This window comes from Crassostrea angulata, chromosome 5 (assembly GCF_025612915.1).
Source record: "Crassostrea angulata isolate pt1a10 chromosome 5, ASM2561291v2, whole genome shotgun sequence".
Lineage (NCBI taxonomy): Eukaryota > Metazoa > Mollusca > Bivalvia > Ostreida > Ostreidae > Magallana > Magallana angulata.
In genome coordinates, this window is record NC_069115.1 from 40,506,102 (window position 1) to 40,532,359 (window position 26,258).

Consider the following 26,258-nt stretch of genomic DNA (forward strand, 5'->3'; position numbering starts at 1 on the left):
ATGTGTTCCCGTTTTGCACACATTTGATAATAATGTACAAATTGAAAACAATAGGTTTGAATATTGTGTTTCAATAGCAATTAAAGTCTGCTTCTGAGATTTACCTGAATTTTTCAAAGATTATCTAAATATTTACTGGTGACACACTTTGATAAGATTAATGATATAATATCTTAATTCTTTTAATTGTGCTTTTTAAACAAAAATTATTTTGATGATACAGTATAATTGTTATACTCAGCTACTGAAATACACCAAGTACTAGCTACTTGGACTTGTGAACTGGAAACATACAATTCATGTGAACTTGAAACATCAGCTAGAATGTGATATTTTTCAAAATCTTTTTAAATTGTTTATGAAGAAAACACTGGTAAACGCCAATGAAGAATTAATATTTATATAAACCAAACTCTTTTATACATAGCAAAACAATATTTAATATTTAATCTCAGAAGGCTGTGTAAGGAATTATAAATTAAATGAAGATTAATGATATATCGTACAACATGCTGTTTCATCTGTTGTCAAATAATGAAATCTGAATGTATTCATTTACAAAGACGTCGTTCTAACTGACTGTATTCTAACGCAAATACTAGTACATGTATTCTTAGTCTTCCATACTATTCTTAGGTTCCTCAATATAATACTGTCAGTTTACTGAATTTTTTTTTTTTTTTATCAGATTAAGATTACACGACTAAAATAAAGTTCAGTAAACGACAATATTCATTTGCTCTTTTAGAAATTCATATTAGTGTCTATATTTTATTATAAAGTAAACAAATGTTAGTTCTATAATTACCTGAATGAAATAGTTGAACATTCTCGTCATGATCATCACTACCTATGTTATTTTAACATACAATTTTCATTTCTAACTCCATATCAATCATTGAAATGTTAGTAATCAGAGTAATTTGTGCGTCTAAACTCAGAGGTATTTCTGATATAAGGTCAAATGTTTGATATTTCTTTTATAAATTGAAAGCTACAAAACAAATTTCTTTATATAACGTTCTCGCAAAGTAATACAATCACATCCCATGTATATATTTGACACAGTAGCCAAGGACAGTACGTATTAGCATTTGATTCTTCTCTGATATATATGGTACATAAGTACATAAGTGTTCAGTATTTCAATGAAAAAGGTTCGTGTTACCGGTACCCGACGTGAAACAATTAGTTGTAATACTAATGACTTCAATATTTTTTATAGTTTTAAAATTCACCTTTTCTCATTTTTGCTCAAATTTTCCAATTCCATATACGTGGTTGTATATATAATATAATTTTAGAATAAACTAATAAACGCGTAGATATCAGGGTCTTACCTACAAAAATGTTGTGTTTTTTTTTTCCAACAAACTGTTTATCTATATATGTTTATATCACTATTTTAAAAGATAGAAGGTATACTAAAAGCATATAGCATCAGCATAACAATTTTGATTTTCATTTCATTTTCATTTCGTTGAAATAATTTCGTAGCCCCAAATATATTTCGTGGGAACGATTTTCCGCCGTTGAAATGCATTTTATTTTGTGGTCAAAATAAAAAAAATATATACCTAAACAAAAAGTACTACAGCATACATCGTAGATTTGGTTTATTTGTTTTATATATGCGCACAAATTTCATTGTTGGTTACAATACATTTTCCATCATATTGCGTTTAAAACTATAAGTAAAGTTATCGATTCCGCTTGTCCCAATCAACTATCAGCAAGAGACATCATTTTTCCTCAATAAAAAAATAAAATCCATCAGACAAAACCACACTTTAAATACAAAAATGCTAAAATACATTTCTTTTGCTAAAATAGGTTATGGTTTCTCATCCCTTTCTTCTCGAATATAAAGTGTTCTTTTAAGCTCATCTTAACCAATGATGCAACGTTGTGTTATGCGGTTATTGTGACCATGCGCAAAACAATATAGTAAGCGTTTTTGGAGATAAATATAGCTGTTTTAATGACAACTATCACTTTTCCTTAGAGCTTAATCACTTAAATAGAAATACATGTAACGAGGATTTGAATTGCAACGTATTTCCTTCATTTTGTAATGTAGATCTTTATCACAATCCATTTTAAACCAATGTTTGGTAGTAAAAAAGAAAATAAAAGTAATAGACTGAAAGTTCTATCGGCACAATGACAGGTGTCCTAGCTCCTAGCAGTGACCGGACACCGCTCTTACCACTCGGTCATATAAAGCTAGACAAAAATCTTGCTCTCGATGACGAACGGACCTTGGAGCGCTTATATATATATATATATATATATATATATATATATATATATATATATATATATATATATATATATATATATATATATATTATAACATTCCATTTGGCAAACGTCTTTTGAATTCTGTCGCAGATTTCTCAATGACTTTAACTTTCCTTGAAAGATTGCAAAGTGATTCCTGGTTTGCCAGAATTTGTCTACGATTATCCAACAGTTGCTGTATCATTTTTTCTAAGGATTTTATTCGTTTAGGAAGCAGGTCCAATGTTATTCTATCTATCAGCTTATTAATAAATGCGCCACAGGTTGATTCAAGTTCATTGGATACGAGACTTCTGATTGACATACGACACTTGTTATATTCCTCGTCAATAACTTTCTTTTTCCTAGTATCCCTTCCCAAAATCAGAATTGTTGGAACTAAAACTGGGGATATCGCAATTGTTAGTCCAGAAAAAGCAACACCTAATGCGATACCAATGGCAGCAATGGGTAACCAAATAGGAGACGTGGCAAGGACAATCCCAGCAATGGAAGCTTTTGACATTTCTGCATTTGTGTCAGTAAGACATTCTATTTCAAATATACGAATGACAGTCCAGCCCTCTTCCATATCAGAAAGTTCCGATGAAACTTTTTTGTAAAAGGATTCAATTTCTTCTTTTTCAGTAACAACTTTTTCATTAACTTCACTGGATTTCAGAAAATGTTCAATATACAACAGAACTCTCTCGTGTATTTCCATAGCAAATTGACGTGGTTGCCAGATAACTTCCATAATTGGAGGATGACCTGGTGGATTTAGGATTTTGTTTTTACCCTCATCTGTTGACATGTAATCATAGCATTCTTGTGCTATATCTTCAATGACTTTCTTTATTCTTTTTTGTGAAGCTTTTCTGACCTGAATTTTAAAGATTCATAAATATTTCATAAATTTATTTGATTTAAATATTATCATATGACCCTTTTTTGTTATCAAAATTGAAACATTTTTTTTCAAAGAAATTTGGAAACCCATACAACACAATACAATGTAAATTTAGTTTCATTGAATAAATTATACCAAGAAATATCAATGAAATGTTAACAAGTTAAGTAAATGTGACATAAAATAAGGTGAGTTACTGCTACATGAAAAGAAATATCTCACTTATTGCTAGTGTTTATATGCCTTAATGTACCCCCCCCCCCCCCTTAAAAAAGATCCATTTGAGTAATTTTTTAGAATACCTCTCTGCATTGTGCGGTCCAAAACTTGATCTTTTTAATATGATCTCTGGCCAAATCCATCTGTTCTTTCTCAGTTTTATTTCCTAATTCAAGTCTTGAGTTTAAACTTTTAGACACAGCTACTAATATTTCTTGAAGAAATCTGACAAAAAATATAAACAACCAATCAAAATCAGTCCGAGTATAAAAATATAAAGTATCAACGTTATAGGGGTTTGTTTTTAGTTTTCATCATATATATTAATAACTATTGATCATACTTCAAATTAAATGTTGATCCCAACATGAACAAAATCAAACTAGTTTTTGTAGAACCCTCCCCCCCCCCCCCCTAAATCAAACGGTTGGTAATAACAAAATCGGTAAAATTATTATAATGTCTTTCCATTTGGGACTACTGAGGTGGTTGTTTTTTGGTTGTTTCAGCCTCAGTGGTCACAAAGGGGAAGATTGGACAGTAATGATTACTAACTTTATTAATCGAAGATGGGGAGGAAAATAAGAAAAGTTCCGACTGCATTTATTAGAATCATTCAAACACTTCATGATCATGACATGAACAAAAAAATTACAAAAAGATGACACTAAAGTAAACGTCTAGTAATATTATTTTGTGGTGCCCTGAAAGTAATGTTACTGATTTTGTCAACATCACACTTGACAAATTGAAAAAAAAACCTCCCCACCCCACAGATGATACAAATCAATACAGATTTTGTCTTATTTTCAGTATTTAAATTTCCCTAAACTCTTCAACTGTTCTTCTTAGTGTGTAAATTGTTGAATTACATCTACATAAAATTTACCAAAAAGCAGTCAATATGATAAGCTATTATTCCATTGTTTATGTTTTTCTGTTTTCCATTCCTTTTATCTCATGTAAAATAACCATTATCAATAAATTTTGAAAGTTTCAAGAACTGCAAAAAAAAAATCTTCAATGCACGTTTCTAACCACAGTACATCAATATGATTTGTTTTTTGAATCTGTTGACTTGGTCCTAAATTTCATATTATTCAATAATCTTTTTTTTTTCCATGTTATTTTCCTCTTTCAAAACAAACATGCATGAAGGCAGACCTAACACCTTATATGGTGTTAATAATTAATATATCAGGAAAAGATGTTTTTTAGAACTGTTTTATAACAACCGCTTCTGTTCAATGGTTACAATTTGAATTTACACAGCTTTCAATCTTCCAGTTGGGTATAATCTATAAAACTTTAATAGGTGTCCAAGAAGCATAGTGGTCATTATTTTTTGCTGCGGAAACATACATAAAAAGCGGTTCTATAGGCAAAATCAATGGGCAATACTATATCCAAAAATATTTATATTTTCAACTGTCTTTGCCTGTGATAACATTACGAATCAATTTTGAAGCCTATAATCCAATAACTTCATTAAAGATGAGTGACCCAAAATGGGCGTGTCTTATAGCATAACCGGAAAACGGTATTGGCTGCGCCGCGTAGTAATAAGTAGTATAAGGCCCCTAGATAGGGGGGTCAACTGAGGTCAAATCCAAAATGGCGTCTAATATTATTTAGGTCAAATCCAAAATGGCGTCTGAATAAAGGTAAACAAAGGCAGTTTAGACAGAACAAAGTCAAATTTTATTGAATTCAAAGCAAATAAATGAACAAATGAACATATATACATTGTTTAAGGAGAAAAATGTTAATAAAGAACAATTTTTTTTCACTCGGAAACGAATTTTTTTCACTCGGAACACGTTTATTTGCTGATTTCACATGATGTTTCCCCGCCTTTGAGGGCTTGATCCGTGAAGAAGATCGAGAAATAATCATTTTCGTTGAACTTCGCGGCCATGGACCATTTTTCAGTGGCTTGTTCCTTCGGTCCTCCGTTCAGATAGATGTTTGGTCCCAGGAGTTTGTTGAGTTCTTTGATGTTGAGTGGTTTTTTCAGCTGAATTTCCCCGCTGATATTGTGGGTTCTTCCGTTTCTGACGAAGCAGAATTTTTTGCAATGTTCGGTGAAGAGTGCCTTGAGACTTTTGAATTTTTCTTCCGTGGCGATTTTGGGTTCGACATAGATGCTCCATGCTTCTCTTTCTTGTCCTGTGGCTGCTGCTTTCACCCATTCTTCGGCTTCGTTGAAAGTTTCTGTCATATCCTTGATGTGGGGGAGAATTTGGTCCAGTATTTCTCCGAATATTTTGACGTTTTCTTTGTTGTCTAGCTTGAGTGCGTCGACTTCTGCTTCCATGAGGGCCAATTTTTCTTTAGCTTTTTGGATTTGTTCATCAGCTTTCTGTTGAATTTCTCTGATGAAAGTTGCGGCTTCTGAGGTATCGTATAAGGGAGTGGCTTTCTGTACTTCTTCTTTCATTTTCTGGTTGATATTTTCCATTTCTTTGACATGTTGTTTGTATTCTTGGAGCTCTTTTTCTTTTTCTGTCATTTTTTTATCCAGGACTTTTTCTTTATCTTGGATTCTTTTAGCATCGTTGTCCATCCAAGTGAACAAATCGGCTTCCATGCGAGTTATCATGTCATTCTTTTGTTGGAGTTCTTTTTCTTTTTCAGCCAGTTTTTTCTCCATTTCCTTTGATTTTTGTACGTAATCGAAGTCGATCCAAGTTTCCATTTCGCATTCCATGCGTTTCATTATTTCTCTGTTTTCTTGGAGATTGTCCTTCAATTCCTGCAGTTCGTTTTCTTTTTCAGTCAGTTTTTCTTCCAGTGCAGTATTTTTCATATCTGCTCTCTCTAGCTCGTTTTCTAGTATCCAATTGAAGGTTTTTAGTCTTTTGTACTCTTCCTCGGAGAAGTATAGGGGAGGAACTTTTTCTAGTTTGTGGATTTTTTCTTTCAGTTTTTCGACTTCTTCTTCCAGTTTGTCTATTTCTTTATCCTGTTCGTCATTTTCTTTTTCTTGCTCTTCAATTTCTTTTTCTTGCTCTCCGACTTCTTCTTTCAAATCATGAATTTTCTTAGTGGCTTTTTCATTTTCTTTGATGACCTTTTGTAGTTCTTCTTTGGTGATCTGCAGTTCCATTTCCACGTCTCTTTTCTGTTGTAGTTCTGCTTCAGCCTCTTCCTTTATTTTTTCTGCTAGAATGACGTCCAATTTCAGCCTGTTGAACTCGTTTTCTGGGTAATAGTAATCCTTGAGCAGGTCTTGTATTTTGCTGTAGAGGGATTTTGTGCCCGTTCCGGGTCCAAAGGTTCCTGTCACTAAGTGAGGGTTCTTATCCAGTCTTCTTTTTTCTTGGATGACGATCATTTTGTAGAACTCCTTGTCTTCCTGCTTTTCTCTTTTCAGTATGTCTAAGTAAGTTTCTCCGCCTTCATTTCTGGGAGGCTTTAGAAGAAATGCTGGTTTTTCTTCTTTTTCCTCGGAGGCTGAGAATCCAAACTTCTTGGCTGGCTCAATCTCAGTCATTTCTTCTTCTTTTGGTTCTTCTTTGATTTTCTTTTCCTCTGCCATGTTGCTGAATTTCTCTCTGATTTTTTCCACGATAAGGTTCTGAAGGCTTTCCATTCAATGGTGTGAGGAACTGAAGAGAAATGCTGTGTTATATACCCTCCGTGTACGTGACTTGAGTCAATGCAGCTGCTGGGTAAACAACACCTGTGTGACCTCGCTAGCTCTGTGTACGTGTCTGGAGTCAATGTAGCTGCGACGTAAACAACAGCTGTGTGACCTAGACAGCTGTGTGACCTAGTTTATGGTAAAAAATACTCTGACGTAGCTGTCTAGCGACCTTGATCGTAAACAACAGCTGTGTGACCTAGACAGCTGTGTGACCTAGTTTATGGTAAAAAATACTCTGACGTAGCTGTCTAGCGACCTTGATATGAGTTCGTAAACATGTTTTGATGAATATAACTATAGCATTATTAAATACTTTTTTCATTTGGATCCTTCCCTTGAAAGCGAGAGAGATGAATGTAGACGAAAGCATTTTGTTGAATAAATCTCGTTTGTTGAGATATAAAAGAAAGCGATTGATCGATGAAAATTTAAAACTTTTAAAGAAAAAAAAAGCGGTCAGAAAAGCTGTTAAGAAAAAAGTGGTTTCTGACTTTTACAACGTTAGATTAGACAGGGGGCGACAATCTCGCAAATTTAAAGTGAAACAAAATGTATATACGGTCAGCTTTCGACCTTTCCCCCAGAAATCAGATAGCGGTTTTGTGAAACGTTTATTGAGCGACATGTTGAAAGAAGTGAAAGAGCGCATGCAATGTAATCCTAACGATTATTTGAGATTGAATTTGCGCCATCCGTCTTTAGATTCTGAGATTTGGTATGAATTTACTCAATCAAAGAATTTGAACGAAGCTACTATTTTGAATAAAGTTCAGGCAGTGCAGCAATCGAAAAAAGATTTTACTATTACGGACGGATCTGCTGAATTTGAATTGTTTCACGTCAAATATCCTCAGGGAAGCGGAGGTCAAAAAGTCAGACATCTACATGCTAATAAAGAGAAGTTTAAGAAAGGAAAAAGATCTGTATTGAAAATTAAAAATGTAGGTGATCATCTCTGTCTCCCTCGAGCTATCGCTGTAGCTCGGTTACACAGTCAGCGCCCCTCGGATCTTTTGGAATTGCCCCGTTGGAAAAAACAGTGGGATCGTATTAAAAGGAATGATATTCTTTCCCCCCAGCAGAAAAAAGAAGCTTTAGAGTTGATGAAAAAAGCTCATTGTGATGCTAATTTGCCCTGCGGTCCCGAGGAATGGAACAAGTTACAAGAAGTATTGCTTCCTGAATATCGATTGAAAATATTTCAATTTAAAACGGTCTCTTCTCGACTGAAATTAGAGGCTATTTACAAAGGAAAAGGAAATGGAAAATGTTTGAATGTTTTGTTGGATGATGAACACTACGATACTATTTTGTCTATGCCTGGATTGACCGAAAACAAATATTACTGCGATTATTGCGATGTAGGTTATAGTCACATTGAAGATCATAGAGTCAAATGTCCTTACCTTTGTTCTTTTTGTTTGGGGGACACCCCATGTATTTCCGATGGGAGTAGCATTGTTTGTTCTGATTGTAAGGGGTATTTTAAAAGCAAGATTTGTTATCAGAGACATTTAGAGTCTTACAGTGTAAACTGTGAAACTACTGTATGCAGTTTAATGGATCGATGTTCTCACTGTCAAAAATGGATGAGTAAAAAGTTACTCCCTTATCACAAATGTGGGGACGGAAAATGGTGTAAGATTTGTAGAGAAATGGTCGAGAAAGATCACCAATGTTTTGTTCAAGTCAAACCTACTCTAAAAGAGAGAGGGAAAAAAATTCAAATGTACATTTATTTTGATTTTGAATGTACTCAAGAAAATGGAACTCACGTCCCTAATTTATGTGTAGCTCATCGTGTGTGTCAGCATTGTGATCATTTAAAGGTAGATCAGACCTGTTCTCACTGTGAACATTTAGGCCCTCGACGCCATTTGTTTCGTGGTTCTGATACTTTGAAACAATTCATGGAATGGCTTTTTCAGGCCCAGCCTCACGCTACTCAAAAAAGTCAATCTCAGCTTTTGCACGAAGGGGCCATTGTCATAGCTCACAATTTCAAGGGATACGATGGGCAATTTATTTTGAATTATTTGGTACATACCGCTTGCATAACTCCCTCGGTGATCATGAACGGAACTAAGATTTTATCTATGGAAGTTCTTGGTTTGAAATTTATAGATTCTTATAATTATTTGCCTTTTGCTTTATCAAAAATGCCTTCGGCTTTTGGATTTGAGGAAATGAAGAAAGGATATTTTCCCCATTTTTTTAATACGGAGCAAAATCAGAATTATGTGGGTCCCTATCCCCCCGCTTCTTATTACAATCCTGACGACATGACTTGTTCTGGACGAAAAGCGTTTTATGATTGGTATCGGCAACAAGAAGGGAAATTGTTTGATTTTCAAAAAGAATTCTTAGATTACTGTATCTCTGACGTAGACATTTTACAACGATGTTGCGCTCAATTTAGAAAGACCATACAGAGGTTGGTACAAGTCAATCCTTTTCAAGAAGCCATTACTTTTGCCAGTACTGCTAATTTAGCCTATCGAAGGGGATTCATGCCGGAAGACAGTATTGCCATCATACCGAATTTGGGATACGACCCAGCCCGACAATTTTCAATGAAAGCTTGTCGATGGTTAGCTTGGATGAGTCGAGACGGGCGGGTGATTTATCATGCTAAAAATGGTGGAGAAATAAATTTAGGGCCCTATACCGTAGACGGTTACGATCCAGAATCGAATACCGTGTACGAATTTCATGGATGTTACTGGCACGGCTGCCCTCAATGTCATTCTGATTTAGAGAATGAAAATCATCCTCATCGAGTCGATTGTACTTACGGGACGTTGTACGAACAGACTTTAATTAGAGAACATCATTTGAGAGAACAGGGGTATAAAGTAGTTTCTATTTGGGAACACGATTTTGATTTGGAAATGAAAAATAATTTTGAATTGCAAGAGTTTGTGGGCAATTTAAATTTTCAAGATCCTTTGAATCCTAGGGAAGCTTTGTATGGGGGGCGCACCAATGCCACGCGTTTATTTTGTACCGAGGGAGACATGAGATATGTAGACGTTTGTTCTTTATATCCTTTTGTTTTGAAACATAGACCTTTTCCCATGGGTCATCCAGAAATCATCACGGAGAATTTTGAGGAGATTTCTAATTATTTCGGGTTGATTCAATGTCAGGTTTTACCCCCTCGGGGTCTCTATCATCCCGTTTTACCCTATCGTACCGGAGGAAAATTATTGTTTCCCTTATGTCGTACTTGTGCCCAAAAACTTTGTCAAGATTCTCAGTATCGCTGTCAGCATACAGATTCTGAACGCTGTATCACGGGAACTTGGGTGACTAGCGAACTTCAAAAAGCCTTAGAATGCGGATACCAGTTAAAGAAAATTTACGAAGTGTGGCATTTTCCAGAAAAAAGTCAGGATCTCTTTCGCAGTTACATTGACACGTTTTTGAAAATCAAACAGGAAGCCTCTGGATATCCCCCCGATTGCGAGACCGAGGAACAACGGGTAGCTTACATCCGCGACATATTTGATCGAGAGAAATTGATGTTGAACCCTATAGAAATCGAGAAAAATCCCGTGAAACGAACTATTGCCAAGTTATTTTTGAATTGTTTGTGGGGAAAATTTGCTCAGCGCCTTCAATTACCTAAAATCGAATATTTGAACGAAGAAGAACAATTGACGAGAATGTTACAGGACAGCACTCTTGAAATCAAAGGAGTTGAGTTATTAAACAACTTAGAACAACCCGAACGCGATCTGATTTTGATTAATTATCTGGAAAAACAAGATTTCATCGAAGACTGCCCCTTTGGAAACGTGGTGTTAGCTGCTTTTACTACTGCTCATGCTCGTTTACATTTATACGACACCTTAGAAAAATTAGGAGATCGGGTTCTTTATTTCGATACCGACAGTATTATTTATCAACACGTAGAAGGCTTGTATAATCCTACTATAGTCAATAGTTTAGGAGGATGGACCGACGAATTGGAGGGAGGTCATATTACCAAATTCATGTCTGGTGGCCCTAAGAATTATGCGTTTGAAACAGATACTGGAAAAAGCGTGCAAAAAGTCAAAGGCCTTACTTTGAATCATCGAGCTTCTCAAATCGTAACCATGAAGGCTTTAGAGAAAATGATTTTTAAAGAATTGGATGAAGTGACGGTCACTTATCCTCATAAAATCCAGAGAACCAAGAGACATGAATTATTGACCAAACATTTTACTAAGAAATATCAAATTGTATATGATAAACGGCAGATCATTGATGATTTTAAGACTCTTCCTTTTGGTTATTAAACTTGTTTGTTCAAATAAAATATATGAAAAAATATCACCTCTTGTTTTTTCTTAGGACCAGAGTCCTCTTTATATGATAAAATAATAAACAATGAATTTCAAATGCAAAAAAACTTTTTAATTGGAAACTCAGCAAACAAACATACAACATATTTACATGATTTTTGAAAGACTTTAGTAATGAGAAAAAAACATATTTACCATTAATGATATAAAGAATCCAAAATAATTTTTAGTCACATATATACACAGATTGATTTTTTTTCACACGGATTTCACATATTCTTGATTTTTTCCATCACTCTGCAGACTTGGAGCAATTTCAGGAGTTCGGCGTTGTTTCCTAGCATTTTCATTTTCAGGTAAGACTGGTAGAGTAATTGTCTTTTAGCATGTCTTAGTTTTTTCCTACTTCTTTCTTGATCGGCTACTTCCTCTTCTCTTTTTCTTTTCTCTCCTCCCAAATGGTTGACCATATTGCTGTAGGTTTCGCAGTTCAGCCATAATCCAGTCAATTCTTCTTTGGCTTTCCCGTAATCCGTACAAATTTTGTAAACCCCGCTTACTTTGTCTGCTTTGGCTCCCTCGATTTCCTCACGCTCCTCTTGACTCATGTTCTCTACCATTTTGTCCGTGTCTTTTTCTTCTCCCATAAGCTGCATCTCGACCCACTCACCGTCATCTCCATAAGTGAGATCATTTAATAGCTCTTGGAAATCGGATGCGACCACTTCTAAGGGGGTTTTATCAGTTCCCTCCTCCATTTTCTCCACCACGAAAATTTCTGTCTCCGCCTCTTTTCCTTCTTCTTCTATTTCCTCCTCATCTGTTTCTTCTTCTTCTTCTCTCTCTTTTTCTTTCTCTCTTTCTTCTCCTTCTTTCTTTTCTTCCTCCTCCTCCTCCTCCTCTTCTTCCTTCTCTCCTTCTTTCTCTTTTTCTTTCAATTCTAAATAAAGTCTCTCTGGTTCCATCTTCTCTACTTCCATCGGTTCAAATATTGTGGGAGGATATTCGATCTTTGGTACCAGGTATCCAACATCGCCGTCCGCTAAGGGCAACGCGATCACAGCTCTTATCTCTTCCATTTTATTGTTGCGTTTTACTTTACTGTGGCACTTCCCCATCCAAATTGTGACGAATAATGATTTGAGCTGTCTTTTTATATGCTATCAATAACGAAAGTAGTTTGTTTCTCGGTACCGGACTACGTGACGTGTCACAGCCAGGTGTTTCATTCACTAGCTGAACTAGGGTGACCTCTCTTGCCAAGTCTGATCGTAACTCTTACAGCATTGACCTTTGTGCGTTTTAGGCTTTTTATAGTTTTCTTTGAACCATCGTCTCACGTAACGATCTGTTTGTTTTGGTGTCCAGTGTTTAGGAAATAATTGTTTTAATACTTTACGGCCTCTTCTATGACGATGATGTAAAAAATAGACACAATATTCCCCGCACACTTTACTTGTAAAATCTTGATAACGCCTTCCATTATATATCATGTGATGACTGTTTCTTTCAATAAATTCTTCAATTTCCTTATACAAGGGGGGAAATCCATAAGAATCGAAATATTCTATCGTATCTCCGTCTAAATATAAACACACCCAATGAGCTCCCGGTTGATCTTGAGGATCTGTGTTTATGACCATGGCTTTTTCTTTAAAATTTAAATGTTTAGGAATTATATCTAGGGCATAGACACCTGCAAAAGAAGATCCTAAATCTGCCTTTAAGACTTTTTTCAATTGATAGGTATCCATTAAAAGTCAGTGCTGACTTCTCTTTGTTTGTTGATTTCTAGCACGTTATCAAATTCAGCGTAGACTAAACAATTCAGAGTTTCTGCCGTGTTTTCTGCAAATTGAATTTCGATTCTCAAATTTCCTGTTTCAATGAGATGAAACTTGTCAAGCTGTGCCTCCTGATCTTTGGTGAAATCTATACACCACAAGGTGTAGCCGTCTTTATACTCGTCGAAAGTAATTCCTGGGGCCCAATCGGCACCGAATTTTCCCAGTCCTTGATACAGACTCAAGTAGGATCTGAGATACAAGTCGTTCTCGAAATCCGGCTCATAGGGTCGGGTACTGATGGTTTCTCCGTTAATGGTGACATCTAATCTTTTGACTTTGGCGTTTTTGAAATTGAACGGGTTTTTGTTGGATGTGCCATTGAAAGCGTCATTAGCTACCAGGCCCAAAACGATTCGTTTTGGCATTTGCCCTTGAAACAGATGATCGCTGATTTTGGATTGGGTTCCTGTAGGAATGGTGAACGTTTTAACGTCTACCCGTCTTAGGGGATACTTGGCCGTTTCTACGTTCAACCTCTGGTTGACAGTATTTAACACGGCTGCAGTAGGTCTGACTTTTCTGACCCACAGTAACACGTTCAGAAGTTTTATTTTTCCTGAACTCCCTGCATAAGTCATCATGTGAAAATCAGATTTCGTTCGGTTAAATCTCAAACGAATATCTACTCCGTTGGGAATGAATTTGTCCTGTTGAAAGAGATCTAGATACAGACGATCGATTAAAGTAATCTTTTTGCTGTTCTCGATGACATTGCGACGCTTTCTCAACCCGTCGTTTTCAGAATCTGCTGGGTAGGACAGTGCTATATTTGCAGGAGTTATGGTGATTTTGTCATTAACGGCAGTATATTCCCTTTTACCTAGAGCTGCAGCCGCTACATTACAATCATCCATATGTCCTGCCGTGTCTTTTTCCCACAGACTGCAAGCAAACATTTGAGAGTCTAAGGTTTCGGGTCTGTAAGAAAGTAATTTCTCTAAATAGGCTTTGTAAGGATAGGTATCTGTTCCTGGGGTAACGATTTTACCATTCAGAGTGAGATCGATTTCTGAGAACAAGGAATGTATGATGTTATTCACGGGAGTGGAAGCGGAATTAGCTCCCGTTAAAGCAGCGCCATCGGATTTGGTGAATTTACAAACTATTTGTAAATAAGTCTGTGAGAGATCTATGTATTCGTCTCCCTGTCCCTGAATATCGAATTCAATGGGAGCTGTATCGGAATCGAGGGTACTGGAAATGGGATAATATTCCATCCATTTCGATTCTTCCAAGGCTATGTTGGTGGGGGGAACCTGGAACAATTCTAAATTGTCCATCCCACACATGCATGACTCTCTGTGCATCATTTTTGAAGGGTAAAAAGTGTGTGTGCGTGACTTTTGAATTAAGCTACTCGACTGTCTAGGGTGAGGGGTCTGACTCTCTTTTTATAGGGTGGGGGCATTGGTCAGTCAAAAATATCCATGAGTCTTGCTTTTTTACCTGTTCCCACTTTTATTGTTCTTTTTCTTTTTTTAGTAGGTCCTCCCTTCGCTAGAATTGGTAATGTTTTCCCTAAATTTTGTTCTGCTTTTTGAATACCTTCTATGGCTCGGGCAACACTCGCTTCTTTTATATTTTTTCCTTTAAGGACATCTATGCCTGTTTTAGCAGCAGTCTGTATCGCTTGTTTAGTTCCTTCTTTAATGATTTTTTTAGCGCCTCTTTGAATTCCTCTTTTTATTCCTTTTTTAATTCCTCTTTTCATTAGGGCTTGAGTCCCCTTTTTAAATAATTTAGGGAGTTGTTTAATTCCTCCTTTGACTAGGTCACTGACTACTCCTTCGCCTCTTTGTTTTCTTCTTCTTCTTCTTTTTCTTGTCCCACTACCCCATTGATTTGGCATTAGGAGATTAACTTTTCGTTCAATAGCTGAGGCTAGCTTATTTTTTATCATTGGTATCACTTTACTACTAAGCACTGAACCAATGATAGGAGATCCCATAAGGGGAAGCTTTTGTCTTAGAAGACTATCGGCTAAAGGAACAGCAATATTTTTAAGTCTGTTACTACTCCTGACTCTTAAATTATGTAAAATGGTATCTTTACTGGTGTTCAAACCTTGAGTTAGGGCATCTCTGACTCCTACCCCACGCATAAAGGCATTTTTACTGACGTTAAAACCTTGTTTTAGGGCATCAGTCACGAAACCTCGTCCCGTTTGTTTGTTTTTTTTCTTTCTTATCAAACCTCCTACAAAATCTCCGAGGAGAGGTGCTAAGGCACTGGCCGCTACGGACCCTCCTAATTTAAGGAGAGTACCTAAGCCTCCGTGACCTTTTTGGCGTAATAATCCGCTATAAACATCCATCAAGACTGAAAAATATACTTAGTGATTTCTCTTTTTATATCATTTTGAATTAGGGTCTGTTTCTATATCTGTATCTTCTTGCTACTATTCTTCTTCTTCCTCTCCCTCGTTGAGGGAGTAATCTAGAAGAAATTTTAGAAAGTGCCATTCCTGCTACCGTAGGGGCAAGAGCACTCATTAGAGCTGGTATAAATTGTACAAATCCTCCTTTCTGACCCCTTCTTCTTCGTCTATGTCTATAGGCCATGTTGATTGATAATGAGGTCAAATTGTAAATAACTCTCTATTTATATACTCTCAGTATCGTCTTATACATTCAATACACCAACTAAATATCAAAATTGTCGATATCGTTAGAGTAACAATCAGAATCCACAGCTCCATGTTTAATAGGCTTTTTTAAAATGAAGTTTTACCACCGTTCTTCCACTTAAAAAAGGAAATACGGTTCCTAAAGGAGTTCTGATCTGAATTTCAATCGTGTCAAAATGTTTCTTACTCAATTTCAAATATTCTACTCTTCTGGGTTCCCACACATTTTGGTAATTATCCCAATTGGGTGGGTGAGTTGCGTAGATGGGGACTACTCTCATCAATTTTAATTGATTAGAACCTACGATCTGGGGTTCTACGACGTCACAGTAGATGAATAATTGTTTCAGGTTTACTGATAAGTCAAGGCTGTAACGAGGATGATAAGCCACGTTGATCCATTTGGTATGACCAAACCCTATCGCTTCATCTTTTTTTCCCTGAGCTTGATTGTACATTGTAGCTAAAGCAATAAATTTGCCAACGTCATGGTTACTTTCAAGAAAAAGAGCAGCATCATCAAATCCCAATTTATAAGCTAAGGAGATAGGAAAACGAATGGCAAAAAGGCATTCTTCACGTAATTTCCTTCCATTGATATGATACTCTAATCGGTCAAAAGTCTTGTCGTGAAACAACTGCAGATTATTGTTAGATAGTATTCTCTCTTCTATTTTTTCTGTTTGTTTAGCTAATTGTTTTCTTGCCTCGTCTGCACTTAAACTTAATATCTGTTCTTTTGTCAATCTTTGTTGTGGAACACCGCCACCACACTGTATCCACAGTTTTCTAAACGTTCGTAGAAGAGCCAGATTGATTTCATTAATCAGTTCGTCAACATTAGCATACTCTCCACTTTTAAAAAAAAGTCTATGAATGGTCATTTTCGTATCCTCGGGTGGGATTTTTTTATTTTCTTCTCTTTTCTTAAAATTATTATTATAAAAAGAGTCCTTCCAGTCGGTCATAGGCAAGATATTTCTCAGATTTACAGCCGTTAATTGTTCATCTCTAAATCGCCCAGTTTTGCCTTGGTCTGGATTCTCTATCAAGTTTTCATATTTGTTTTCAAAGATTACATCTACATAAGATTCCTTTTCTGAAATGTTTTCAACATTACCGGAATACTGAACTTCAGTAAGACCCACTTCCCATTCACCACTCGTTAAATCTATGGTTTGAGGTAATAACGTTTTAAATTCGGCCACAGTATTTTCTGGAAATGTTTTATAGGACCCATCACTGGGTAAAGTCATGAAAAAACCTTCTCCTGCATCCATGATCAATTCAAAATGAATAAAAAAATAAAATTACAAGTTTATTTATATATGAACAAATTTTAATTCAAACATACAACACAAATTCAGAAAAAGTTTTTTAAACATGAGAAAGTTTTTTTTTTAATTCATTTCGTCTCCATGTCTTCATTTTTCTCTTCCATGACCCTCTCCATTTTCTGAGCGGCTTTTTCATCAATCTCGGGAAAAGTCTTTTCTTCTTCTTTTTGGACTGCGGGTTCAAAGGGAGGAAGATGTTCAAGGGGAAAAGGTTTTCTCATATACAGGTACTCGATGGGGTCACAGCAATCCACATAAGAGTATCCAGATCTTCTAAATTTTTTCAATTCCATTAAAGTTTTGCCCAGTCGGTTTCCCCATTTCGATTCGTACATGGTCCACATTGGCTCCTGACGGTAAAAGGCTGCTTTTATTTTGTACTTGTACTGGTTATACTGGGTTTTACCAAAGACCAGAAAGTGTTTAGGCAATACGACTCTCTTGTACAAATAAGGCTGATCATGGGCTTCCATTAAATCATGCTGCTTTAAAAAATCTTTGTAACAGGCGGTCTTGGAAGGTAGCCATTCTCCCTTGTGAGAAGCCTTCTTGTCTGTTCTTGAGTGGAAGGCACATTCAATTTTCCAACGATATTGATATCTTCGAGTCATTTTGGTCAGAATGCCGATAACAGTTCAGAGTGTTCTTTATATGGGTTTTTTCAAGGTTAAATGACGTCAATAAGGGACCCCAGGTGTCAGGTGTTGTTATTGTTATGGTAGATCATGTTTAGACTTGGGAGGGCTGGGACTGGGCATAATGTACCCCATGACCGAGCTAAGAATAACCATCCAGAAATCTCGATTCGTATCGTGTAAGGCTAACATTGCAATAGAGGCAATAATTAAAGTAATACAAATCAATAATTGAGCAAAAAAGATAATTTCAGCTCTAGGTATTTTTCCACAGCATAGTTTCCAATGTTCTATTTTGGAAGAATGAGATCCGATTGGGGTATCCATGAATCAAAACTGGAAGGATATCCCTTCCAACTCACTTTGACAAGAGAAATGGATTTTTTTCCGACCCGTCCCTTTTTATATCCTAAAATTTCATCCACTTCATAGACTTCGTCTTTTTTAGTCACTTTCTGTAATTCAGATTCGTAAAAAGTGCCTTCTAATTCTTCTCCGTTAAAATCTTTTACCTTATATCTATAAGGTACAGATTCCTGGATTAAACGAGATACTTTAAATATCTCTCGAGTCCAATTCGGTAAATAACCTTTTTCAAAGGTACGTTTAGCTTTACTGATTCTCACTCGATCTCCGTCTTTAAACTTAGGTTTTTTAAGACTTATTTTCTTATCATACAATGTTTTCCACACTTCTAACACATTGGAGGAATTGACCTCAGCAGGAGCTCTCTTGATACTTCGATGGTAACTGTGATTATAAGCATATACTAAATCGGGTAAAATATCCACATAACGTCGAGTTTTTTGACGAGTGAAATACCGCCACATTCTTCCTTTGAGAGTACGTTGAAATCGTTCTACGATACTGGCTTTAGTTTCTGCATTTCGGGTAGTAAAAAAATGAATGGATTTAAAAGCACTTAATAATTCCTTGTTGGTAAATTCCCGTCCTTGATCTGATTGAATGCGAAGAGGTTGTCTGCCGTCTTGTTTAATAATTTCCTTTAATCCCCGAATCATTTCTTTCCCCGATTTCTGTTTTATGGGTACTACCCAGGCATATTTAGATAAGACATCAATAGCACACAGTAAAAAAGTATAGCCGTCATTGTCTTTTTTTAATTGAGAGACATCCGCTAAATCTAATTGCCATTGTTCGTCGATACCGGTCACTCTCGTTTGTCCTCTTATGAATTTTCTTTTTATGGGTTTATGCAGAGTATAAGCTTCTTGTTCTTTGAGCCATTTTCTAATTTCAGATAAAGAAATAGAATAGCCTTTGCTCCGTAATTGGCGATATAATGACTGTACTCCGCCATACCCTGTTTTAGGATCATAATAAATATCTTCTAACACAGAGTCTATATTCTTTTCTTTTTTCTCTTCTTTTTTTATTTTCTTAAGACGTCCCATGAGAGATTTTTTACTTTGGACGAGCGAGGGGTGGGTTGTATTGGAGATAACTCTTGACTTATACTCCTTTTTCTAGCTCTTTGCAATCTTTCTAGGGGAGATTCATGAGGAGTATAACTAGAAGCATCTTGAAATCCAGTATCATCATCCTCGTCCTCATCATATTCTTTTAGGGGAGCAAGGGCTCTAGGGGTACTGATTTTTCCAGGTCTTTCCATAGCTTTTATAACGTTAGGATTTACCAGATAATCTCTAGGGACTTTGGTTTCTTTCAAAGCTTGAGCAAATTCATCAGAACCTGGCAGTGCAGGTAACCTAGTACTAGATTTAGTTTTCATTGTATTGGTAACTAAATCTACAATATTAGAACCAGGAATGGGTTCTCCCCGATAACTAATTTCTCCATCGTCGTTCCATTTTATGACATTAGATTTTTTAAGGTGATCTAAAAGAAGGCCTGCTTTTCTTTGCATTTTATTAGAAACACTTCTGATTACTTGCTGATCCATTTCCCTGGTTTTAGGAATAGCATCATCAGGGGCAGCAGCTCCATCAGCAGGGGCACCATCAGCGGGGGCAGCAGGGGCAGCAGCAGCAGGGGTACGGGTAGCAGCAGCGGCAGCAGCGACAGAAGCAAGAGGATTTTGTTGAATACGAGCTTGAGCTAAATAATTTTGATACCGATATAATTGTTGCCCATACAAAGCTGCTTTTTCTTCAGGGGTCAAATCTGTTCTCGATTCAATCTGATCTAATTGTTGTCCTAACCCAATAGCAGCAGAAAATTCGGGAGGTTTAGGTAATTTACCTTTTAATTCCAATAACATACTCTCGGGAACCAATACCATTTTACGACTCATTTTGGTACAATTTGTAAAATTTTCCTTAAAACTAAATTAAGAAGAGACCCTCCTTTTTGTTTCAACAACAATTGTCTTCTTTTTTTAGTACTCTGAGGTTTAACTAGTTTTCTCAAGATGTGCTTCTTAGTAGAGAGTTCTTGCTTCTGAGAAGGGGACAAAGGAATGTTACCTTTTAATAGGTTATAAACAACCTCACAAATTTTATGAATGCAATCACCACTGCAATTTTTTAAGGCTTCATTTCTTAATTTCCCTGAGGTTTCAGGAGACACTAAGACTTGAAACATAGGCATGTGAGGTCTCAACCGGCATTCACAAGACGTATTCTTCTTTTTCTTCTTCATATCTGAAGCCATGATGAAAAACTGATAAAAATCTCTTTTTTAAACGTCTTTTATAGGGAATTTTTTTATCTATTGAAAAAGGTACTGATAGAAGGAAGATGAGCAGTAGCCATATGACGATCGTAATTTTCTTTCAATCGGAATCCAACACCATCGTGAGGGCAAAAATATTTTAAACCTTTCAACCCTTGATTCACAGGATGAGGATCATAAACTTTCTCCCATGGTTTTTTTAACCCCGCAAAAGGATCTTTTGCTTTCTTCTTCAATTTCAGAGAGGGTCTGCGCTTAGGGGTAGAGGCAGCAGGCACTTCAGGAGATACAGGTCCCGTTAAAGGGGAGAAAGGAAGAATGTGATCAAATAATGAGGGGGCCGGGGAAGATCTTGTGGGGGTAGACGTCAATATATTGTCACTGGTTCTAGCAGCTCCTATGGGTCCTGTCATAGCCCTATCCATTATCTGAACGGCTTTATCGTCCATGTAGGGGAGAGTAGCATCTAAATCTTCATCTTGATAAGATACATTAGGGGTTACAAGACTTGCAGGGCTTCCAGGGGTGGGGTTCTGATAAGGCAATCTAACCATCAATTGCATCTTACCCCCAGGAGTTCTAGTTATCTTATCCATGTTAGGGGGTTGAGGTGGGGCTTGGCCTGTTTGACCTTGTCGATGTAAATCTACTTGCTCCTGAATCCAATCAGGTAAGTCTTTTCTCAGAGGAGCGGTTTTTACAAAATCTTTTATATTTAATTTCTGTGTTATTTTCTTCTTTGATTTACTCTTTGCTTTACTCTTTCTAGGTTTAGCAATTCTCTCTTTACTCAGATTCCATTTCAACAAGTGACGAATGATCACCCCGCCTAAAAATCCAGCACCTCCTCGTTTCAAAATCGCTTTTAATCTATTATCATCATTGACATGTTTATCAGCAATGACGCTCAAATCTTCTCGATGTTTATCGATAAAACGTTGAGTTTGCTTATCGATAGGAATAGTCCCTTTCAGCAAATTCTTAGCCCCAATCAAAAACCATTTCAATAAAGTCTTACGACTTAACTCGATGATCTCTTGTCTCTTTTCTGGATCTTTTTCTCCCTGCAAAAGTTTCAGGAGTCTCAAAATTTTCTTTTGTCCTGCCATGATGTTCCAAGTCAAAATGATATAAATCGTACGTGACCTTTTATTTATATTTCTCTTGGCATATACACCACTAAATTCTCAAACATTTGACTTCTCAATCTCAATTCATCGGGAGTCTGTGAACTCAAATCTACTAACAGATATCCGTGAGGGATGCGAGTAGCATCTAAATAAGCCGACATTAAATTAGGCATATCTATTTGTCGACTCAAAACCGTGATTTGAGATTTGTCTCTGGGATTTTTAAACAACACCATGTAATGAGTATTCAAACTAATCGTCCGGTGTTGAACGGCTCGATCAAATACATTTTGAGTAATGTAAATCACACTGGTGTTACGGTGATGAGCTTTGCGAGTAAACCAATCGACAATAGATTCGATGGCTTTCCCTCCCATCATATCATCAAAAATTAAAAGGTGACGAAGACTAAAATCACTCACTAATTCCTCGTCGTTTTCTGGTATATCGCGAATAAACTTAACTTGATCTTTTAAACTTTCATAGGCCGGTTGCCATTCTCGATAACACCAAACTATTCTGTCTGGGGGAGGGGAGATCCAATGTTTATTTAATATTAAGTTTTTTACAAATTCTGTTTTCCCCGATTTTGAAGGACCAGCTACCACCATAGTAAATTCGTGTTTCAATTGAAAAGGAGAGAGTGAATCGTAAGAATACATGATTGGGTATGAGGGAAATGTGACTGGTGTTAAGTGTTTTATTTCTATTGTACTGTACTAGATAGCATCTTTTCGAAAAATATGGGTGGCCCTGAAAAGGGCCGTTTGGGGCTAGATGGAATTAGCCTGCCTGATGAATGGACTGCTGGGCTGCCTCTTCTAAAATTCTCCCCGGAATCTGCATACAGGGCAGGAGTTGATGCTTTGGTAGACTCCTACCACGCAGGTACAGCAAACTTTCATAGTTCTGCAGTTCTGGCACTGCACCTGCAAATGGCGATCATCCCCGTAGCAGATGACGCACTCTCCCATCTCTTCTTTCACCGCTTTTCTGCTCCAGCTGGGTAGGATGGTCAGGTGGTTGCGAGAGTCAATGGGGTGCCGGGTGTGCTGATAAAGTTCCAGCATGATGTCTGGCGATGGTTCCCTCGATGGTGGAAGCTCCGGAAGAGGCGGTGAGGGGGTCCTGGGAGGCGGAGACAGCGACTGGGTGACACCAGGGGGTCCGGGAAATGTCCGTACCATGGCTGGCGGAGGAGAGGGAGGCGACTCGATGTTTGGTATGAAGTCAGCAAAGAGATTTCTAGCTCTCGCAAATGGCAAAGAAGGCCGGCCAAAAACAGAATCCTCCGAAGGAATGGTGGGTCTGACATATGGCCCTCCTCTTCCTCTTCCTACGGGTCTGGGTGGGGATGGAGCTCTCCTCCTACTCATGACTCGACCGCGGCGGGACTCCGGAGCGGGCTGCAGGGCCGGATTAGCTGCTGCTAAAACTGGCATAGGTGGTCTGGGTGGTGGAACAGACGGGCAGTCCGGCAATCTAAATTGATGGTCTTGTCTGGCCACGTAGTAGGGTTGGTCACACTGCATGCGGTCTGGCGAATATGCCGGTGGAGAGGGTGTGATCCTCTTAGTGGGGGTGTCTGTTGGCGAGTAGGGCCCCGAAGGATCCGGGCTGGCCGGGGACTCTGGAACCGCTGGTCGGCTCACTGGAACAGCGATGATAGCGGGTCTGGGACTGGCTGCAGTAGCTCCAAAATTGGGCGGCGGCGGTCTTGGCGGAGGAACCAATCTCTCCTGTACAAGGAGGGGCAAATCCTGAATCATCACAGGTCTAGGGGGGAAAGCCTCCCCACTCTGGACATCGTCTTGTGGGTTGTCGTCCGGCTCAAACATGTGCAAAGCACGGAAGCTTACTCTTTCATATCGCTGCTGGGCTGGGTTCCACTGATAATCCCAGAGTTCGAGGACTTGACGAGTAAATATTCTCGGAAAAGAAACACCAACTTCTACAAAAGATGACATAGCTGGAAGTACTAGGTAACTAGTGAAGTGCGGGGATAGAGAACGCCGCTATTTACGATAAGAAGGCGGAGTTTAACAAACTAAATGACAGTTGTCTAGGAAATCAGAGTTCACAATAGTTCATGTACCTTGAAATCGACAGTTTCAGCACGCGCTGTGGCTGTGACGTCATATCATTGGTTTTAACTCTTTTGTACTCAAGATACACCATAGAAAAAAACAATTTTTTTTTTGGTAAATCAATTTTTATTAATACCAACATAACTCAAAAATGATAATACAAACACATTTTAACTCAGAACACAAACATATTAAATCAACTTCAATTTCTTAATCAAAAGTTCAGGCAATTTTATGCGTCTTGTTATAGCACTAAAAAGTTCGTAACCGTTGTAAGGAGTCCGGCAAAACCAGGTATACAATTCATAGCGTTTTCTTAAAAGCGGATCAAGGAGATGGCTCATCTCTTCAATACGCCGTTCAAATCGAATCCGGTCTACTGCAGCGGTCATCCATTCGCTCGTCCGATCCTCGTTAGGAACTTCGTAAATTTTCAATTCAGGATCGAATCTTACTTTCTTTATTGGGTTTCTTGGGTTTCTTGTTTTAACACATCCACGTCCGGGACAATGGCTTCTTCGTCCATGGGCTGAGCGTCCTCGCTGTCGTCCTCTACAATCAAACATTGAGGCATGTCCAGATTTCTCTTTAGTTTCATGTAGGCAAACTCTAAAGCCGCAATTTTCATTTGATCGATCTGCCGAATTATGTGAGAACATTCTCTTCCTTTTCGGGTAAACATTCTCTTCATACAATTCCATTCCTGATATTCTTTTAGAGTCACCCCGGTTAATTTCTGCAGCAACCCTGGTTTGGCTCCCTCCGCAAACCAATAAATCGTCGGCAATCTTCCGGGATTCGGGTTTTCCGCAACCATTATCAGTACTTTCTGAAGCCATCTCAGGTTGTCGATTTGTTTGCTCATCTCCACGATCTGTTTCAACCTCTGTCGTTTCTCCCCGGTCGCCAACGCGTTCCATTTCGTCACCAACAAATACCCTTCAAAGGAAAATGAAGCAATATCAGACATCATAATTGCTCTAGTATCATACTCTTTTTAAAATGATAAAAAAACCTCTATTATATACCCTCAGACAAACATGTTTACGAACTTTTCTCAAGGCCACTACACACCTGCAGGTGTTTACGTCAAACTCACAGATGTTTTTTTTAGGTCAAACAGCTGCAGAGATTTTAACAATAACAACTTCAGTCACGTAAACAACAAGGGTATATAAGACAGGACTTTTTATTAAATAAAATCATTCTCTAAAAAATCATGAACTATGATCCATCTCTCTTGACCCAGTCGCAGGACACCGTAGCCTTAGAAATGGCTGCATATGATCAAGAGGATCCCTCATACATGAGCAAGGAAGACTTCGGAATTATAACTACCACTCAAGAAGGAATTCTGAATACCATGCAAGTCATGAGCAATGAAATTGCTAATCATACCGACGTCATCTTGAAAAAAATTCAAAAAGGAATTCTGGATATCCTCGAAGTCATGACCAGTGAAATTAGTAATCATACCGACATCATCTCGCATAAAATTCAAGAAATACAGCAAAAAAAAGGAGGAATGACTACCGTTTATAAATGCTATACCTGCGGAGAGGAAGGACACTTTTCACCCAAATGCCCTCACAAAGAAGAATACCAAAAGAAAAAAAAAACTAACAGCGCCGAAGAAATCAAACCAAAATTTACCTGCTTCACTTGCGGAGAACCGGGACATTATTCTACCAACTGTCCTGAAAAAGAGAACGTAAAACCAGCACCAACTAAATCCAACGGATGCTTCAATTGCGGGGAAGAAGGACACTGGGCTAATAAATGCCCACACGAAAAACAGAAAAAGAAAACAGCACAAAAAAGAAGCGCTTGCTATACTTGCGGAGAAACAGGCCATTGGACCAAGGACTGCCCAAAAATCGAAGAAGTCATTCAAACTTCGGATATTGAAGATAATGAACCACCCAAGAAAATCAAAAAAGAGAGAAAAAAACCAACCAAAAAACCTAAAAAAGAAGACTGGGACGAGGAAATGAAAATCGAACAAAAAATACCGGGCCGAATGAAGAGAATCAACAATCAAAACATGTTCATTGAGGAACCCGACCTCGATTAAAAACAGAAATCCGTGAAAGAAAAGGATTATTTCTTCAATGTAAATACGTTTAATAACTTTAACTTTAACGGTTTATCATTATTTTCTTGTTCTAATTGCATGTTTTCATTCAATAAATTCGTTTTCACTCTATACTGCCTTTGTTTACCTTTATTCAGACGCCATTTTGGATTTGACCTAAATAATATTAGACGCCATTTTGGATTTGACCTCAGTTGACCCCCCTATCTAGGGGCCTTATACTACTGTAATACATAGTATGTGCTACATATGCAATTTCAACCCGTGCTCACACGGGTCAAAGTCTAGTAAGCAATAAGGAATCATTCTTTGAGCATTATGAGATGATAACTTCGATCGGAGCGTGGTCAAATCTATCATAAAGCCCTTCGGGCTTTATTAGATTTTAACCAAGCCTCGACCGATATTATCACCTCATGACACTAAAAGAATGATTCCTTATTCCTTGATTAAAAAAACAAATAAAAAACCATGAATAATATATACATTACCG

General features: G+C 37.4%; 1 protein-coding gene across 1 annotated transcript in view; it reads right to left on the reverse strand.

Annotated features, from left to right (window-relative positions):
• Nucleotides 1-2,350: 2,350 nt before the first annotated feature.
• LOC128185416 (uncharacterized) overlaps nt 2,351-26,258 on the reverse strand; it is a 35,505-nt gene continuing 11,597 nt past the window's right edge. Inside the window, exons 8-9 of the mRNA XM_052855013.1 lie at nt 3,496-3,637; nt 2,351-3,166 (exon numbers count right to left, since the gene is read on the reverse strand). Coding sequence (XP_052710973.1) covers nt 2,351-3,166; nt 3,496-3,637 — 958 coding nt within the window. The remainder of the gene's footprint in view (nt 3,167-3,495; nt 3,638-26,258) is intronic.